General features: G+C 43.7%; 1 protein-coding gene across 2 annotated transcripts in view; it reads right to left on the bottom strand.

Annotated features, from left to right (window-relative positions):
• Nucleotides 1-2,429: 2,429 nt before the first annotated feature.
• The window catches only part of boka (BCL2 family apoptosis regulator BOK a), a 43,984-nt gene continuing 25,129 nt past the window's right edge, over nucleotides 2,430-21,284 (bottom strand). Inside the window, exons 4-6 of one of the 2 annotated variants that reach the window (XM_068041771.1) lie at nucleotides 18,796-18,924; nucleotides 10,559-10,722; nucleotides 2,430-8,177 (exon numbers count right to left, since the gene is read on the bottom strand). In XM_068041771.1, coding sequence (XP_067897872.1) covers nucleotides 8,052-8,177; nucleotides 10,559-10,722; nucleotides 18,796-18,924 — 419 coding nt within the window. In that variant the 3' untranslated portion in view covers nucleotides 2,430-8,051. The remainder of the gene's footprint in view (nucleotides 8,178-10,558; nucleotides 10,723-18,795; nucleotides 18,925-21,284) is intronic. The other variant, XM_068041770.1, reaches the window with a different exon arrangement.

The raw sequence follows: 21,284 nt of genomic DNA on the forward strand, positions 1-21,284 counted from the left end.
TTCTTTCTGTTTGGAAGCTGGTCTGCAGTAGCAGTAAATAGAGCGGAGACAAGGACGCAAACACAGAGTGCAGATCTGCACAATGGCAGCAGAAGAAGCAGCGGTAGAGGAATAAATAGAGCGGGAGACAAGGACCAGGAACACCCTTCTTCGGAACAAGGGTCACTGACCCGAAACGTTAACTCTGCTTCTCTTTTCACAGATGCTGCCAGATCTGCTGAGTGGTTCCAGCATTTCTTGTTTTTATTTCCATTATAGGCTAATCTCATTTACACGTTAAATGTCTGAGTCAGCAGGTACCCAACTTCCTTTATTACAGGCAATACATGTTGATTGGATTGGAGCCTCTCGATCTCCTGTGTTGGATTAAAATATTTCTTTATGTCTCAGGCTGCCTGGCAAGGGAGAGATCTCACATCTGTCCAGACCCTTCCCTCAATTCCGTGTCCAGGAATGATCCACTGTGTTGCTAATCAAAGTTACCAGCTTGAATGAAAAGATTTCCCTTTTATGTGGAAGCTGGTGCAACCTGTTCAGTGAACTCCATGCTGGTGCATTGAGTGATAACCATTCTAGCAGTAGACTGTGAACTATATAACAACATCCTGTTCTTAATTAACATTCTGAATGACTTTAAATGCTAAACCAAAAATATCATATTCCTGGGAATTAGCCCTTTGTAAGTTGAATGTAACTTTGTAGCAGTTCTGGGCCAAATAGCTAAAAGGCCTAAAATGCTTCACAACCATTGGATGATTGGTCATTTAATCATTTTGTGATAGTATTGATTGAGGGAGAAATGTTGGTTAGGACACCGAGAGAGTTCTTGCCTCCCCTTGCAATAGTGTGAAATCTTTAATGCCCGCCTGAATCACAGGGACAGCCATTTGGGATCGTGGTTTAACATTTAAACTAAATGTTTAGCCTTTCAGACAATTTTAGCACTAGATGCCAGCCTAGATTATGCTTTCAGCTACTAGAACGAGACTTGAGTTGATGATCACCTGACTGAGAGTGCGATCACTACCAGCTGAGGCAAGCTCTCACATTGGCCAAATGGTTCATGAGGACTGTATTTTCGCAAGAATGGAATGTTCCTTACTCTTTGTTTTCATGAAGTATCCTTCTCATCGACAAGTTTTCCTTGATTTGTTTCTTTACTTTCAGATTACACGGACATTCAGACTCACGGAAGAAGGAAAGTTGGAGCAAACCGTTTTTATGGCAACTGATCAACAGCCTCTGTTGCAGCATCTTCATATAACATACACCCGCAGTTTCTAACACAGTATATTCATGTATCAGACATTCACCCCAAACTCCAAATGCACTGACTGTCCTATATGTTCTCCATTTATACTGCAGCCTTACACTTGAAGGCTTTAGCAGTTGGAGATTTTAATTTTATTTTTTTATAGTTTATTGTATAACAGTACTATTCTAATTGCAAATCACTGTTTGTTGTTGGGTGCTTTGGAAGTTTGTTGACTGCTGTTGACTTCATGGGATGTTGTGACAATCAGGGAAACTTTTTGGGATGTTTTTGCTTTATCTCCCTAGTTGAGCAAGATTCATGTTCATTTGGTTCAGTAATTAAACGTCAGGTTATAAATACTCAGGAGCATATACCAGACATTGTAATCTGCTAGATTATATCCGTCCCTATGATGCTTCCTCTTTTTAAAATGGATAAATTTTCTCTGTCATCTTTCTTGGATCTGTCTCCTTGTCCCACACAGCATCCCCAACTGAGGGAGAGAGAGTGACCCTCCTGGTTCTCGCCACACTGCATTCAGACCCTTGGAGGTGTGAGAAAGGAATTGATGCTTTGCAACTAGATATCACTGCTCCTGAGCACTAAACTAAGCTGACTTCATTCTTGAAGTGCTCCTAAATAGAATAACTGGGACTAACCCGCTCCTACCAGAAAAGCATCTGCTGTAACTACCCCACAGTTTTCACCATTTGCCCTGTGATTTTAACCATGTTAAATCATGTGCCGAGCTGTAAATATCCTTTCATGGAAATGTATTGATGTGGATCTTTGAGAAAACCATCTCACTGATGCATTAAACCTTGAAAATTAATAATGAGGATTAATGACCTATTTGACACCTTAGTAAAAAATTTAAATTTATTTGTGGAATGAGTATGGTGCTGTCAAGGCTGTATTTCATGCTAGTTTAGTTGGTGTGTGGTGGCCCGCCGCCTTGAACAGATAGAGTCCCAGAATACTGATTCAACAGTGCTGACTGGGCAGTGATTGATGTCCTAAGTCATGAAATTCATGAAGTGTAATTATAAGCAGGGCATGATTCCAGAGCTAGAGATATGAGCTTGAAACTGGGAATCGGACTTCCCTCTTTTCCCTCCTTGTTTAACAACAGGTTTAACTCTTTCTTAAAGTGGATATACTGGCCAATTCATTAGGTGTTTGATTCTCGTTATAGCAAGTAAGTAATCAATCAGACAGATTTTCTTGAGTTAACAAAGAAAGCGGTTAACTTTATTGTACCTGAACCGAACTAAAATAATAAACAATGCACTAACTTTCACACTCACACACACACTAGAGGTTTACACACACACAAATAGGTTACAGAGTGGTGAAAGATAAATTGGTTGAGTTAGAGTCTATAAAAAAGGTATACAGTCCTGGAGTTTAGTGATTTGGCTGGCTTCCAGCTGAATTCATTGGGCCTGAGGCTTTTAGTTTGAAGAGGTAGATGACTGGTTTGGTGAGCCTCTGGAGATAGCGATGTGGATGATTTCCTCCAATGGGGTCTCTGGTTGTAGCCAGAATGTGCAAAAGTCAACAAGCAGGATTTGAACACTTTTAAGCTGGAATGGAGAGTGAGGGACCCCCACTTAGGGTCTGCTCATGTTAGAGTTCAGTTGCTTCTCTTCTGCAGAGAAAACACCAGCTTAAAAACCACAGATGGGGAGGGGCTTGTCACATGACAGTCACTCAGTCATTCAAACATTGCAGTTAGCAGTATTTCTCTGCTTGCTGCAAGAACGGTAGTTCCTTTAAACTTCCTGGGTCTTGGTTCTTGCTGGGGACTGAGCAGACATTTTACATCTCTCCTCACAGTCCTTTGCAATGTAGGATACAGTGCAGCAAACTAGGTGATCGTCTTAAGCTGAAAGGATGACTTTACTGGCAGATTGTCTTAAAAATGTCTTTTTAAAAAAATAAATAAATTCAGATCTCCAATCAGTGGATTAAAGAAAGTTATCATTCAACAAAGCACATGTTGTAACATTCCTGAATGCAGTAACATATAATGGGTGTGATCCTCCAGTGGTCTACCTAATGGGGTAATGAGAGGCCCACGTAATAGGATAAGCTTCCATTGGCTGACCTATTGGGTTAACCCTCCAGTGGATGACCTCAGAAGCTGTTGAAATCGGAACTGAGACCGTGAGCGTAGGCAAACTGCTTTAGAAGCCTAGATGTCCAGGTACACAAATCGCCAAAAGCTGGTGCACAGATACAAAGAGTAATCAAAAAAGCTCATGGACTCTCAGCCTTTTATCACAGGAGGCAGGAATTCAAGAGGAAGTTATGCTTCACTTGTGCAGAGCCTTGGTCAGACTGTATTTGGAGTATTGTATTCATACAGTTTTGGCACTGCACCTCAGAAAAAAAGAATTCAAGGAAAGAGGGCAACCTCTCACTCTTTCCTGGACAATATACTGGGAGAATGTATTGCAAAACCATTTCAACAGTTATCTGAAGGCTTTATGTTAATTGATGAGGGCCCTAATCAGAGTGGGAGTCTTCTTCCCGATCTCACATGCAACACATCAAGTATTTTTCATGGGGTTTATGGTCACATCTCAATGGATTACATCACCAAGGTGTGGGCTGTTGTGTAAATAATCAAATCTAGTCCTAAAATAAATCAAGTAAATGAGGTTTGCTGAAATGCAGTGCAACTGTTATATAGTGTGGCTGTGGCAGACTCAGCCGTTGAACTTCAGATCTTTCCCCAGCAAAGATAATCCACCACTCAGGAGATAAACTCTGAACCTCCCAACCAAGAGCCCAAGTGAATGAATTTGTTCAGCTGATGAATTTACAAACAAGGGTCTCATCAGATTACGCTGGCCAACCACTAGATCTATTGGCCTGTATTTGTTCACCGGAAACGCACTAAGCTCCAGGCAGTTGTGATCAGACTAGGTCAGTTTTTGACCATGGTTGCAGGTCAAATCAAATTGCCACAGTCTATACCTTGAAATGGCAGAGAGACTGGGAAATGTTGGTTTTCAGAAGGACCTAGGTGTCTTTGTACATAAATCACACAAAGTTAACATGCAGGTTATACAAGGCAACTCGGAATGGACATGGTATGTTGGCCTTTATTACAGAGGGATTGGAGTATAAGAGTAATACTATAATTATACAGGGCCTTAGTGAGACCACACCTGGAATACTGTGTACAGTTTTGGTCTCCTTACTTACTCACACTCCCCCACACCCCCAAGATGTACTTGCCTTGGTGAGAATGCAACAAAGGTCTACTAGATTGATTCCTGGGATGACAAAATTGATCTATTAGGAGAGACTGAATGGACTAGGCCTATATTCTCTAGAATTTAGAAGAATTAGAGAGGTGATCATAAAATTCTTAAAGGACTTCACAGGGTAGATGCTGGGAGAATGTTTACCCTTGCTGAAGTCAGGACCACCACCTCCGCATTCTCACACAGTGCACCTTTATCTGTTCACTGGACATTTCAGATGCTTGAACAGTCAAGCTGTCCCTGCAAGTCTTGCATACTAACTGCAAGTCTGTACTCTCTTATCTTTTAAGACATTGCTCATGCTCAAACCTCCACTACTTCCTCACTCTTTATCACATCTTCTCAGAAAATGTGCTGTCTGGCCACCAGTTAACATTTCTTCCGCACATCTTTCTCACAGTTTTACAGGCGTTTCTTATAGAGTTGGATTTGAGCTGGTTAACCCTATAATTACCGTACCTGTTAATATTCAACTTCGCTATTGTCTTACCTTCCTTACTATTACCAACAGCCAGTACCTTCGGGCTGCCCAGACCTCAATCCTAAGGTCTGTGTGTTTTGCATTGATTCCACCTGAAACCCATTGGGAGTTAAAATCAACCCCTGGATCAAAAGACTACTGCTTCCAAAGGTCTTGCAGATTATTAAACTGTACGAAATTTGTTCTGAAAAAGATACTTTAAACTCTTGTGAATTGATTCTATATTAGTTTCAAAGTGTTTTTATTCATTCATAAGATGTGGGCATTGCTGGCAAGGCCAACATTTATTGTCTATTTGTACTATCAATAACTTTCAATTACTATTTCTGTGTAAAATACTTATTTGTCAAAAGAATGGACCATTATTTTTAGCCTGAACACAACTGTGTAACAATATTGTGCCTATTGCCTTTGGAATTGACAGAAGAACAGAATGGACATTTCATATGTCTCTGGTGCAGCAACTTTTTTAAGGCCTAATTATTAACATTGTGGCACCATTCCATGCTTAGCATATAAATTCAGGGTGGCCTTTACAGCCACTGGCAGAGCTACCAATGATGGAAGTGGGCTTCAGGTCAGGTTCCAGCATGAGTGTAACTTATCGACTGCCACCCTGGTGAGGTGCAGCCTCCAAAACCCTACACCTGAATTAACTTGAGGTCAGTATGCCTTGAGCTGTATATTTTAGGATGGGGACACTGGTGGGTGGGTGCCATTCAGCTGCTGTGGTGCCTGTTTGACCTCCTCTTCTTCCTCAAAGATAATTCCCAATGGGAAACCCATAATGACATCTTTTGAACAGGTTAGAGTACTAAAATGCAGGTCCAACAGAGGAAGATACAAAGGTAGACACTGAAACAATAGTGGCAAAAAGACAGAAAAGGCAGTGTAATTACTTTTGATTTATTTCTGCCTTTTCTATTGTGTCGAGCAATACTGCACATCTGTTTTCAACAGATGTGAGCTACATCCAGTGTTTCTGAGATGGTGTTTGTTAAAAATGGTGGGGTGGGCGGGGGGTTATTATGTCACGGGGTTACCCTGGTAGGTGCTTAAAGGGGAAGGGGGTGCTATCATGAGTGGGAGAGTGGGGCCAGCTACGGTCTGCAGTTCTGCCGTGGAGACAGGAGCACTGTGGCACCACCCGCCTTCACGTTCCTGTAAGTTTTTTTAAATCTTACCTTTCTGGTGGCGGGTTGCAGAGGTCCCTTTAAGGACCTCTGGTTAGGCTGCATGTGGACTGAATTTTTCCAAATGCAGCCAGGCCGGCACCAGCTGCCTTAATGCAGCTCAGTCCTGCAGTGCACGCCTCAAACAGGCATTACGCCTGCTATTTGCATATGCAAAGGCTCTAAGAACTGTTAAAGGAGTAGGCTCTGGATGCCTATTTTTCTCTCTATGTCAACATGGCAGATGGCACACTTGCGGCTTGAAATGAATGCACACCTCCTGCTCACTATATTGGAGGCTTAGGTGCCTGGTTAGTACCTGAAAACAGACATGGTGCCATTAAATTTCTGGGGCTAGGTTTGTATGGAAGGATGAGCTTGTTCGGCCAAGTAATGTCTGTATTTATCCTTAAATGGCAGCCTATGAAATAAAAGCATTGTTTCTAGATTTTAAGTGATAATATCCAATTCCAGTAAATGTTATGAAATGATCAAGACAGGACTCAGGACATTGGTGAGACCGCATCTGGAGTACAGTGTACAGTATTGGGTCTGCTTATTTTAAGGAAGGATGTAAATGTACTGGAAGCAGTTCAGAGAAGGTTTACTAGACTAGTACCTGCAATGGGCAGGATGTCTTATGAGGAAAGGTTGGACAGGCTAGGCTTGTACCTGCTGGAGTTTATAAGAGTAAGAGGTGACTTGATTGAAACATAAGATTCTGAAGGGTCTTGACAGGATGGATGTGGAAGGGATGTTTCCCCTTGTGGGAGAATCTAGAACTAGGGGTCACTGTTTAAAAATAAGGGGTCATCCATTTAAGACGGAGATGAGGAGAAATTTAATCTCAGCGGGTCGTGAGTCTTTGGAATGCTCTTCCTCAAAAGGCGGTGGAAACATGAGTCTTTGAATATTTTTAAGGCAGAGATAGATAGATTCTTGATAAACAAGGGGGTGGAAGGCTATTGGGGGTAGGCGGGAGTGTGCAGTTGAGGCTACACTCAGATCAGCCATTACCTTATTGAATGGCAGAACAGGCTCGAGGGGCCGAGCGGCCTACTCCTGCTCCTAATTTGTATGTTCGTATGTACTGTGACTTCCCGTTACAAGAAGGTGTGTACTGGAATGATTACTCCCACCACAGTTATTAACCTGGATAGGACTTTATCTAAATGGAAGAAACGGTCATAGTAACAAGCTGACAACCTGACTACCTCTACAAACGCCGATATAGTAGAATTCTTTTTTTCCTAAAGCTACACAAAAACCTTAAACTGGGTCTAAATTGACAACCGAGCGGCAGAATCTGGTAATTGTAAAGCTGGGCCTTAGCAGGAGAAAGGATTGTCCCAAAATCTGCCAACTGTTTGCCAATATCTGGGTTACTGTTCTGTCTTGCATTTTAAATTATTATTTTCCTGGATTTTTGTTTTGCCAGCTAGAAATTCACTCTTGTGCAGCTAGTTTGTGGAATCAAAGATGGAGTCATCAGAATGACAGCTTAAAAAAATTAATGAATTGCACCACATTCATGTCTGTTCATTCTTGATTCTTAAAACTGGCTGCCCTTTTGCAAGCAGGCTGGGACCTTTCCTTTATATGATTATCATCTGACAGATCAAACTTTTCTCAGCTAGAAATCGAGACCATTTGGAGAAAAGAGTCAGTAGAATTCTAATGTCACAGTTCCACTGTATGTTTAGCTACATGTTCCCCGTTTAGCCCATGACTCCGAAAGGATTCATATTCCAGTCCACCAAGTTCAGAATTTGCTTCCAATTGCTGCTGTGTTTTCAAGCATGTGGAGAATTCTGTATTGTGTCAGAAAAGGGCAGTTAACAGTAGCCACATCTTCCCAGGTGGAGTCATCGCTCACGCAGTAGGAAAAGGAAGATCGCTTTGAGGAAATGTCCACAGGTACAGAGGACAGAGATGAGCCAATGATCCCGGATGCTGGGATCATTGCTAACCACAGACTTTGTAATATCAGCCTAGGGTCAGAACAGATGAGAATTATTAAACAGCACCTGTTTGGGAACTCAAGCTGCTGAATTCAGTTTGAAATGATTTCATTCTCTGCCATATTACTCAAGTTTGAAGTAAAACAACACTATTTTGCATAAGCCTCAGATGACAATACCATTTAAATGGTATGTATAGAATAAGTGTGGGGTCAGTACAAGGAATTGCACATGCTTACACATGTTCTGAACTCTACACTACAGTTCTGTGTTAACACTGAACAATAACTTGCATTAATAAAGCGTCTTTAACATAGCAAAATGTCCCAAGGCGCTTCAGAGGAGCATCATCAAACCAAATTTGACACCGAGCCATATAATATTGGGATAGGTGACCAAAAGCTTGGTCAAAGTGGTAGGTTTTAAGGAATGTCTTAAAGAAGGAGAGAGAGGCAGAGAGGTTTACGGATGGAATTCCAGAGCTTAGGGCCTAGGCAGTTGAGGGTGGAGTGATTAAAACTGGGCATGCTCAAAGGGCCAGAATTGGAGCAGCACAGAGATGTCAGAGGGATGTAGAGATAGAGAGGAGCAAAGTCATGGGGGAATTCGAAAACAAGGATATGAACTTTGAAATCAAGGTGCTGCCAGAGCAGAAGCCAGTGTAGGTCAGTGAGCATGCTAAGAAAACAATATGGATAGCAGATAGCTAACCCAGGCATGGATGAGGGTCTCAGCAGCAGATTAGCTGAAGCAGGCATGGTGTAATGGAATCAATATGTAACCCAGATAAGGTTGTACAAGTACTCCTACACTGCCAGGTTCTTTACAATGCTGCCTGCACTGTTCAGCTAAGTCGGTTAGGATTATATTCGCTGGAGTTCAGAAGAGTGAGGAGGGGTCTCATAGAAACCTATAAAATTCTAACAGGACTTGACAGGGTAGATTCAGGAAGGATGTTCTCGATGGTGGGGGAGTCCAGAACCAGGGGTCATAGTCTAAGGATACGGGGTAAACCTTTCAGGACTGAGATGAGAAATTTCTTCACCCAGAGAGTGGTGAACCTGTGGAATTTGCAACCACAGAAAGCAGTTGAGGCCAAAACATTGTATGTTTTCGAAAAGGAGTTAGATATAGCTCTTGGGTCTAAAGAGATCAAAGGGTATGGGGCGAAAGCGGGAACAGGCGACTGAGTTGGATGATCAGCCATGATCATAATGAATGGCGGAGCAGGCTCGAAGGGCCGAATGGCCTACTCCTGTTCCTATTTTCTATGTTTCCTTTATACCAAAGGATTTCTTTGCAGTGTTGGGTCAAACTATACTCCCAGATAGTAATGAGTGTACTTTTCTCTGGCTGTTAAGTTGACCACAGAAGTAAATATCAATAAACATATGAGCAACAGTGGTAGAAAGTGTTAACTGATGAAAGATATCTATATCAATAGAATTTTATGCTGTGTCATATGGGTGAATGGTGAACAGAAACAGAAAAGGAACCTGTACTCCATCTCAGACCAGTCATTAGGCAACAGAACAAGGGTTTAACAATTTCCGTTGCCCCCTCAAAAAACGTCTTCCAACTCTTTAGAACTATATTCATCCTGAAAGCAGTAATTTGTTTTATTCAAAAGTGTGTAGTTTAACTGGTTTTATCTCTGTATGTTGAGGAACAGAGAAACAACAAAAGCAAAAACCTCTATTTATATAGTGCCTTTAATGCAGGAAAATGTCCCAAGGCATGTCACAGGAGCATTTTCAGACAAAAATTGATGCCAAGCCAAAGAATAAATGACCAAACGTTTAGTCAAAGAGATAAATTTTAAGGAGAGTCTTAAAGGAGGAGAGAAAGGTAGAGAGACAGAGATGTTTAGGGGTGGAATTCCAGAGTTTAGGGATAAGGTGGCTGAAGGCACGACCGTCAATGCTGGATTGAAGGGAGGCATTCTCTTAAAGGAACGTAAAGTTCTTTGAGGGTTGGAGGATGTTACGGAAATTAGGGAAGGGCGAGGCTCTGGAGGGATTTGAACATAAGGATGAAAATTTTAACATTCCACAACAATGAATCACATATTCTTCATGTATGGACAGGCACTGTTAAGAACCTGAACACTGTCCTTATTCAGCATTGACACACAGAGGAAAGTTGACAGTAATCCAGAGTGAGAACCCTGCTTGATTATTCCTTTAACTCTAGGGGCATTGAAGAAATCTTGAACCCCCTAACACTGTTCTAACTGAGACCCCGGCACCGATCAGTGATCAAACTGGGACCTTTCTGGTCTGAAGGCTTGATCACGTGATAAGTAATCATTGCATTAACTAATACTTTTTAGGGGAAAATCCTTATTCATTATGTTGATGGGACCAATATTTATATAAATATTGAAAGCAGCTGAAAAGATTGTCTCTTACCCATCCGCCTCGTCGCCTGAGCCACGTCACCAATGTTTTCCGGACAAACTCTCCTAAGCAGTCGACTATGGTGTGCACCATGGCGTGCTGCCCCTGCTTCACACAGTCTATGGCCAGTCCTCCAGCTACAGCATAGAGGGCCACTACCTTCCCCCAGGTTATACCTACACAGCAAAAATACAAGAGCACTCAATATACAGAACCATAAAGATACAGGACAACTCAACATATAGCAAAATGATTTTTGTTGTTGAAGATTAATATCCACACATTATTTCCTTTTGTACAGAACGAGAGGCCATTCTGCCCATTGTGCCGGTGACGGTTCGCTAAAAGAGCTTTCACCATTTCCCTGCCCTCTTCCCATCGCCTTTTCAGTTGAACAGGGAAGGTTTTGTGCTGAGATGTCACGTAAATTAAAGGTTTTGAACCCATTCTGTGTGTTGACAAACTTCTATGAATCTTTGCAAATACTGATGCTTTTCGGATTCCCACAGTTAATAATGACACATTCCTGCAAACACCTTGCCAACACTCTTGGAACCATCAGTATATGCAGATTCTTGGGTATTCCCATCAAAATTTGACATATCCATGGGTCTTCAATAAATACTGACAAACTCCCAGGAATCCCATACAGATACTGACACACTCCTGGGAATCTCCTGCAAATACTGACACACTCCCGGGAACCCCCTACAAATACTGACACATACCTAGGAATTCTCTACAAACACTGACACACTCCTGGGAATATCCTAACGTTGCATCCAGTTCTGGTCATCACACTTTAGGAAGGATGTGAGGGTCCTTGAGAGGGTATGGGGGAGATTTACCAGAATGGGATGAGGGATTTTAGTTACAAGGTTAGGTTGGAGAAGCTGGGTTGTTCTCCTGGGAGAAAAGGAGATTGAGGGGAGATTTGATAGAGGTGTACAAGAGTATAACAGGTTTAGATAAGGTAGACAAAAAAAGGCTGTTCCCATCAGCTAATGCTACAAGGATTAGGGCACACAGATTGAAGGTTTTGGGCCGGAGATGCAAGGGGGAATGTGAGGAAGATCTTTTTTACTCAGCGAGTGGTAATGTCCTGGAACTCACTGCCTACGAGGGTAGTGGGAGCAGCGATGATCAATGATTTCAAAAGGAAATTGGATGAGCACGTGAGGGAAATAAATTTGCAGGGCTAGGGAGATAGAGCGGGGGAATGGGACTGACTAGATTGCTCTGCAGAGTGCTGGCACAGACTCGATGGGCCGTTATAACTCCATGACTCTATGGGCAAGATGTTACCCCGGACTCTGGGACCCCAACGTCGGGACCAAATGGGGTTCCCAGGCTCATACTTGCTGGCAGTGGGACTGGCTCAGCAATCTTCAAGCAGGCCTTCTAATTGGCCGCTTCCAGACTCGCCATCTAATTAAGGACGGTGGGCGGGATGTAGTTACTACTGGCCCAATCAGAGAGCCAGCAGCTCTGAAGTCCCAGCAGCCCCATCAGAAGAAGTGGGCATTGCTGAGGCAGCTCTGGGATGAAGAGGGTGCCCCAGCACAGAGACAGCCTCGGAGAGGTAAATAAAACATTTTAAATCAGAGGGGCCAAGCAGGCAGGCTCCTCCAGATGGTCCAATGACCCACTGGGCCACAGAGGCAGCCCTCCCTGCTCACAATCTCCGGTTTGTTTAGAGATACAGCACTGAAACAGGCCCCTTCGGCCCACTGAGTCTGTGCCGACCATCAACCACCCATTTATACTAATCCTACACTAATCCCATATTCCTACCACATCCCCACCTGTCCCTATATTTCCCTACCACCTACCTATACTAGGGGCAATTTATAATGGCCAATTAACCTATCAACCTGCAAGTCTTTGGCATGTGGGAGGAAACCGGAGCACCCGGAGGAAACCCACGCAGACACAGGGAGAACTTGCAAACTCCACACAGGCAGTACCCAGCATCGAACCCGGGTCCCTGGAGCTATGAGGCTGCGGTGCTAACCACTGCGCCGCATGGAGCCTCCAGCTCCAATAAACCTCCACTCCCCCAACCACAACCACAACCCAGATGGCCACAGTGAGGCCTCCTCCATGAAGCTGGCAGCCTCCCCATGCGGCCAGGGGCCACTCCACCGCTGGCAAAATGCCGCCTAGTTGGGAATAGGGCCTTTAATGATTTAAATTGGCTGCCTGTCTCCATTGTGCCGGCAGCTGATCCACATCCAGCCCCACCGCTGGGAAACATCCCCGGTGGCGGGTCTGCGTCTGGGAGCTGTCTCAACGCAGCTCCCCACTATTTCCCTGGCCAACCCCCGCCTCCCAGTCCGCCACCCCGGAACTGGGAAAATCCTGCCCAATAATTATGACTCCTGGGAATCCCCTACGAACAGTGATACATTCCCAGGCGCTGCCTACATATATTGACAGGCTCTCTGATTTCAATTTTTAAAGGACCAATTGGAAATCCAAAGGGAACGAGACTGTCATTGCAGAAAACATTTCCATTAGTGTACAGCAACAGAAATAACAAACAGGAATAAGTAAATATACAATTCACAGACAGAAATCTACCCATCTCACAGAAACATTCGGATCCATGGACCTCAAGCTTAAATAACAACACCCTTAAAAGTTTTCACGGAACATATTGTTATAGCTGTCACCTCCCATTGAAGAGTCTGATATTTTATTGCTATTTTAGGAGGCAGCCTGGGAGCAGAGATTAGGGTAAAGCATTCCCAGGTGTAGTGAGGAGATCTTCCCGATGTGCTGTTCCAGGATTTCCTGCAGCTTCTCTGCAGTCTGTCACTTGGCCTGCTCCTGGGGTAGGTGCAGGCTCAGCATTCCCATTTCAATGACCGGAGGGGCCGTTCTGGCTTCCCAGCTCAATTTGCTGTGACCAACGCCACCAGACGCTCCACTGTCGGGGCAGCTGAAGATGCGTCAGGCACGGGCACGTCTCACGATTCTCAGGGACAGAGGGCGTCCCGGGTAGGGCTGCCAACCCTCCAGGAATTAAAGATTGTTACGAGCAACTCAGAAGGAGAATCAAAGGGGCATTGAAAAATTGTTATTTTCCCTTTTTTGAATGCTTTTGTTTACTAGTTATAAGAATACTTGAATATTTGACTGAGTGAGGAGTTTGGAGGCTGCAGGTGATGTGATAAAACCCTTAGGAATATACTCAACCAGAGATGGCAACTAGGGGACAGGATGAAGAGGAAGCAGGCAAATATTTCACTTCAGGCCCACCTCTGGCCGTGTCCTCCCGACAGGTGAGTGAACGGGTTCGGGGCTTTCTCACTGCTAATGTCTGGAAGGCCTTTCAAAGCCTGAATCTGTGCCCCCACTTCATCCCCAGAGACTGAGTCTACAGTTAGCCTAAACTGAGCGAGCAGGCTGGGCTTGGAAAGGTGTCGCCAGCTCAGTCTAATAGACGTGGTTGAGGAAAATCAAGCCTATTTGATTTGCTTTCCGTTCTGGGAAAGGAATGAGGAACTCTGCTCAAATCCTACAGAATGATGTCACAGGAGGGAGTTCTGCACAAACGTTGCTCCCACATTGTCTCCAGACCATAAAACGCGCCAACAAGACATGATTGATACACCAAGCTTTGCTTGCTATTTTCAAGTACCATGAGTCAACAACACTGAGTCATACTGCTGCGTCGGCATCACTTTCTAGTTTGCAATAAACGCCAATTTTGTGAGCTGATATTAAAGCTTCGGATGTTTATTTCTCTCTGTTTGGGGTTTGACTGCAGCTAGTGCAAGCCAGGAGTCCTATGGGACCACCGCCTGTTGCAGCATACGAACATAAGAAACAGGAGCTATAGTCAGCCATTTGGCCCTTTGAGCCCTGCTGCGCCATTCAACAAAATCATAGCTGATCCCCCACCTCAACTCTGCCTTCCAACACTATCCCCATATTCCTTAATTCCCTTCGTACCAAACGTAGTACTCCTGTGCTGAGATCACTGCAGTTACATTGCAGAATCCGAGTTCATAGAGTTACGTCGCATTTACAGCACAGAAACAGGCCATTCAGCCCCAACTGGTCAATGCTGGGGCTTCTTCCTCACACACCTTTCTTCATCTCAGCATATCCTTCCTTTCTCCCTTGTGTTTATCTAGCTTCTCCTTAAATGCATCTATGCTAATCACCTCAACCACTCCATATGGTAGTGAGTCCACTTACCCACCACTCTCTGAGTAAAGAAGGCTTGAAAGGACATTGGAGAAGAAAGGGGAGGATCTAGACATTGTGGCCCACGTTGGGACTAACAACATAGGAAAGAGTGGCTAAGAGATCCTGTCTGGAGAGCACCAGGAGCTAGGAGCTAAATTAAAGAGCAGGATCTCAAGGGTCATAATCACTGGATTATTACCCAAGCCACATGCAAATTAGTATAGGGATAAGCAGTTCAGAGAGGTGAACATGTGGCTGAAGGAGTGATATGGGACACTGGCACTAGTACTAGGACAGGAAAGAACTGTACCATTGAGACAGGTTCCATCTGAACCGGACTGGGACCAGGGTCCTAGCGGCAAGGATAAATAGGGCAATCACAAGGAGTTTAAACTAGTAAATGGGGTGGGGAAGTGGGGGGAGGGCTCAGGCTGAAAAGGTCATAGTTCAGAAATAAACAAAAAGAGAGTAGGCTAACAATCAGAAATTATGCTTTAGGCAATACAGGTAAAAGGGAAAACTAAAAGATGTAAATTAATCAGGAGAGAGAAATAAGAAATATGTGAGTAAAACATTAGAGCAGAAAGACATGTTAGAGTATGTGTCCCAAATAAGCATTCTTTATACAAACACAAGGAGTTTAAGGAAAAAATTGAATGACTTCCTGACTAAATAAAGCCACTGGCCTTTTGTCTTTCCATCACTGTCTGTGGAATGAGCTAATAATCTGCCGAGAGGAGGTTTGCTACAGAGAGCTAGGCAGGAATCTCAAGCATGTTTCCCAACCAGATGGTTCATGCTGTGGCCCCCATCCGCCCAGTGAGTGAGAACTTTCTTTCCCAAACCATGACTTCCCACAGAGGACCAACATCATCCTCCCGCTTTTTGTGTTCTTGGTTCATGGCCCACCTCATTGAAGCTCTTCTTTTTGCAAGGTTTCCATTAAAGAGCAATTCAAAGGTTTTAACATGCACACAACAGCTTTAATGTTCACTGTGAATCCATATGCTGCACCAAAACCTCAGAGCCATTCTTGCAATATGTAAATCTCTTTACGTTGGATCTCTGCAGGGCTAGGAATGGGACGTCACCATCGCTGGACTGTCTGTGGAAATGGAGCTGAAAACTACCATGTTAGAGTGATTTTCCAAATGGATGAGAATTTTAAAATTAAGGCGTTGACAGATTGGGAGCCAATGTTGGTCAGTGAGCACAGGTGAACGGGACTTGGTGCAAGTTAAGCCTTGGGCAGCAGAGTTTTGGATGAGCTCAAGTTTATAGGGAGGGTACAAGGTGGGAGGCCGGTCAGGAGTGTGTTGGAATAATCTAGTCTAACGAAAACAAAGGCATGGATGAGGGTTTTAGCAGCAAATGAGCAGAGGCAGGAGCAGAGATGCGCCTGGTTAGCTTCCCACGTGTGACTGGTGAGGAGTGGCGGCCAACCTGCGGGCAGGAGCATCGTGTCAGGTGGCAGGAGGCCCCAGGCAGGGGCTTAGCTGGGAGGACCTTGTGACTAGGATGGAGCCCAGGCAAGGAGATGCCTAACCACACCTGCTCCAGTTCTGGCCCCAGCTCTCAATTCAACATCTTGATTAAAATAGCAACTGGATCCTAGTGACATCACCAGAACCTAATCTGCATATTTATAAAGAACCCCATGGTTTCTGCAACTTAAATTTGCGGGAAGAGAGTGAATGTTGATGAGTGAGTCACCCAGCAATTTGAAATGCCTGCGGGCAGTGTTAAAATCGGTCCTTTAATCTCAAACCACAAATCAGCACATTGAGTGGTACATTAAACAGACAGCCATTGAGGGAGCAAAGCTAAGACTGAAACAGATGCGGAGGAAATGTTCCACTCCTTATCTGCAGCAAAGTTATAAACACAGGAGCACTTAGGGTTGTCAGCTCTGATTGGACTATTCCAGGAGGCTTCATCACATGATCTCCCACCCCATGCTCCCACCATTGGTTGCCCAACATGTCCATCTTCATGGTGCCCCGCCTACCCACACCAACAGCCTCTTTTTTTTACCTGATTGGATGATTCTTCAGCCTTTTGCCACATTTACAACAGTTTTATAACTAATAAGCAGAAACGTTAAATGAAAATGAAAAATAACACCATTTTTTTTTTAATACTTGTAATTTTTCTCCTGCATTTGCTCACAGCAGTGTCCTGGAGATTAATCTTCAATTGCTGGAGACTCCAGGGCAATCCTGGAGAGTTGGCACCCATAAGTAACTGGCACCAATACATTGAATACGTCCAACTGACAACATTCCATATAATGCCAACATCCCATGTGTGTTCTGATCTTTCACCTCCCAGCTGTTTTCTATTATTAATTCAGTGAGTAAAACACAGAGTTCCACATTGCCTACCAACAGATCCTTTCACTGTTGCTCCTTATTTTCTGGCCTGTTCCATGCAGGTCCACACCATCAGAGTGTATGACAGTGACTTAGATATTATCTAAGATTTCTAATTTCTTTTTAATGTTTAAATGCACCTTGGTTTCTGTCCATGGTTTGAATCCTTCACATTAGAGCAAGAATTCTACAAGATGTAATGCTCTTGCAACACAATGAACTTTCAACGCCCAGCCCACAATCTATTGCTCTCACTGTTTAAAGAGCTAGCCAAGGTACACACTTCAGAGAAGTGTGAGCAATATCAAGTTATTATTGAGAAATATTTGCCATTGTAACACATTTCACTGGCTGAAATCCAGCTCTTTGGGACTAACAATGAAGTGTTAAACTTTATTATTCAAATGAATAATTACTGTATTGGTATGAGGGAACACAAGAAGGGAAAGACATCAATAGTTCATACTACTCCGTCTAGTCTATCTAAATAAACTCCTAAATGACCCATTCAATTCCATGTCTATCAACAAGTTTGATGGGAACTCCAGAATCATTGCACACATCATACCATATCAAATCGGTAATTTTCATAGCCTTAAAATGTTGCAACACAGGAGGCCATTCAGCCCTTTATACGTATGCAAGCTCTTCAAAAGAGCTATCCATTTAATCTCATTCCCAATATGTACCAATGACATTTCTGCCTCAACTATCACATCAAATCAACACATCATTGGAGGCTGTGGTGGGGAAAGGACATGGCCACTACTGGGCCAAGCAGATAAAGCAACTGTTTTAACTCTGATTTAGAAACTGTAGAAATGATTGGGTAACATAGGAACAGGAGGAGGTCAATAACCCCTTGAGCCTGTTCCGCCATTCAGTTGGATCATGGCTGATCAGTATCTTAACTCCATCTACACGCCTTTGTTGCATTCGGTTAATACCCTCACCTAACAAAAATCAATCCATCTGTTCTGAAATTTTCAATTGCCTCTCACCAGTTTTTAGGGGAGAGAGTTCAAATTTCCACTACCTATGAAGAAGACATAAACTACAGCACTCGGACTGGGAGCTATTTCATTATTACACATGAAGGAATTGGCAAGCCGAGATCTGAATTATAGGCTGTAGCGACACACAATGATATGGGCATTTATTAAAGAGCCAGAGGTAAAAGATAAACACTAAATGATCGGAAATGCATCAATAAGATGCATTGAAAAATCAAAGATACACAAATGTTACCTGCAAGCTGGCAAATGGCAGTTTTTGCTTGTAGCATAGCTTAAGCTACAGTTCCTCATCTCAGTTACCCGGTTAGATGATGTGCCAAGCAGACAAGTCATTTCACCAGAGGAAAGAGAAAACTGATGGTGGAGTCACATGAATTTCTTTACACTTACCTCATGACAGTATTGGTTGAGATCTGGAAGCAGATTGCTTGTTCATGCTGCTCTGCAAAACACTGCAGGCTAGAGACAGCAGGAATGCAAATCTGTACAAGCACCTAAACATGTAAAAGGAATCTCAAGGGGATCCATACGAAATCTGAGGATTAGTGATGTACATTTTATACACAGAACAGGGGTTGCTCAACAATATGAATGCAGTGGGGAGCAGCATCCCATTCCCACCTGACATATACACAAATGAATTAACATTTCTGGAATTTACCTGCAGCGAAAAGCTCAGTGGCAACAGCCAGGAATGCATCCGACACAATGCTTTCAGAACTGACTGAGATATTCAACTGTTTGGCAATGTTCCTGTAGACGTTTGGTCTGATGTACTCCAACTCGTCACCTTGAGAGAAGGGAGAAAGTAACATAATTGCCTTTCTTGTGAGTGTTAATTTGCTGTTCAAGATAGAAACATGAAGGTGTAAAACATCCTCTCTGGTAGCTCAGTTGGTACTTTTTGGAGTGTTATCCCTGTTATAATGCAGGAACATGCAGCCAATTTGCACACAGCAAGGTCCCACAAACAGCAATATGATAATAGACAAATAATCTGTTTTTATTTATTTAGAGATACAGCACTGAAACAGGCCTTTCAGTCCACCGAGTCTGTGCCGACCAACAACCACCCATTTATACTAACCCTGCAGTAATCCCATATTTCTTACTGCCTACCTACACTAGGGGCAATTTATAATGGCCAATTTACCAATCAACCTGCAAGTCTTTGGCTGTGGGAGGAAACCGGGGCACCCGGTGGAAACCCACACGGTCACAGGGAGAACTTGCAAACTCCACACAGGCAGTACCCAGAATCGAACCCGGGTCCCTGGAGCTGTGAGGCTGCAGTGCTAACCACTACGCCACTTTGGTTGAAGGATAAATGCTGGTAAGGACACCAGGGAGAACCTTCCTGCTCTTGCTGAAAATAGTGCCATGGGATCTTCTACATCCACTTGAGAGAGCAGACAGGGCCCTCAGTTTAACATCTGTTGAAATACAGCATCTTTCACAGAGCAACACTCCCTCAGCACTACCATGTCAGCCTAGATGATGCACACAAGTTTCTGGCGTGGGAATTAAACACATGACCTTCTAACTCAGAGGCAAAGGTGCTATCCACTGAACCACAACATCAACAGTGATAACTGACTACAGACAGCAGGAACTCAATATAAGTATTTGACAACTCAATGCAAACACACAAGGCAAAACAATATGGGCAGGCAGTGTACAGGCACAGTGCAGATGGGTACCAACACAATCAAGGTTCAGAGTGTATGCAGTTGTGGATTCCTTTAACTGTCAATCACAGGTAATAATCATCCTTTGTGAAGACAATCTAGGAGTATTGGAGCTACTGAAGTTGTTCTGGATTTCAGCAGTGATCTGTTTGCAGATTTCCACATGCTGCTGAATACAGGTCATTGCTCTGCTGCTAAACTGATACAGGACAAGTGACATCTAACACTGCGTTCCAATACACCAAGAAGAAAAAAGTCAGATTTGTATTTCTACAGGGGCTTTCACGCCCTCAGGACGTTCCAAAGTGCTTTACAGCCAATGAAGTATTTTTTGAAGTGTACTTACTGTTGTAATGCAGGAAACATGGTAGTTAATTTGTGCACAGCAAGCTCCCACAAACAGCAATATGATAATGACCAGATAATCTGTTTTGTGCTGTTGATTGGGGTATAAATATTGGCCAGGACCTGAGGGATAATTCCCTTGCTCTTCTTTGAAATAGTGCCATGAGATCTTTTACATCCACCTTAGTAAGAAGACAGGGCCTCAGTTTAATGTCGCATCTGAAAGACGACATCTCTGACAGTGGAGAAATCCCTCAGTACTGCGCTGGAGTGTCAGCCTAGATTTTGTGCTCAGGTCCCCGGCGTAGGACTTAACCTTATGGCTCAGATTAAGATTAAATCTGAGGTCAGATCAAGCCTCATTGTTTAAGCTAATTTAGTCTCAAGAGCAGCAGGATCATCAGCAGACAGGAGGGAGAAATTACTCTGATTATGCAGCAGGTTTACAACAACAACAACCTGTATTTATATAGCACCTTTAATACAGTAAAACGTCCCAAAGATTTCACAGGAGCGTTAGTAAACAACATTTGACACTAAGCTACATAAGGAGATTTTTTTAATATCTGTTCGTAGGTTGTGCGTATCACTGGCTAGACCAGCAACTATTGTTCATCCATAAATTGCCCTTGAGAAGATGGTGGTGAGCCAGTTCTTGAACTGCTGCAGTCCTTGGGGTGTTGGTACACCAACAGTGCTGTTAGGAAGGGAGTTCCAGGATTTTGACCCAGCGACAGTGAAGGAACAGTGATATAGTTCCAAGTCAGGATGGTGTGTGACTTGGAGGGGAACTTGCAGGTGGTGGTGTTCCCATGCATCTGCTGTCCTTGTCCTTCTAGGTGATAGAGGTCGCGGTTTTGGAAGGTGCTATCAAAGGAACCTTGGTGAGTTGCTGCAGTGCATCTTGTAGATGGTACACACTGCTGCCACTGTGCGTCGGTGGTGGAGGGAGTGAATGTTTAAGGTGGTGGATGAGGTGCCGATCAAGCGGGCTGCTTTGTCCTGGATGGTGTCGAGCTTCTTGAGTGTTGTTGGAGCTGCACCCATCCAGGCAAGTGGAGGGTATTCCATCACACTCCTGACTTGTGCCTTGTAGATGGTGGACAGGCTTTTGGGG

The sequence above is a fragment of the Heterodontus francisci genome, chromosome 11 (assembly GCF_036365525.1).
Source record: "Heterodontus francisci isolate sHetFra1 chromosome 11, sHetFra1.hap1, whole genome shotgun sequence".
Taxonomy (NCBI): domain Eukaryota; kingdom Metazoa; phylum Chordata; class Chondrichthyes; order Heterodontiformes; family Heterodontidae; genus Heterodontus; species Heterodontus francisci.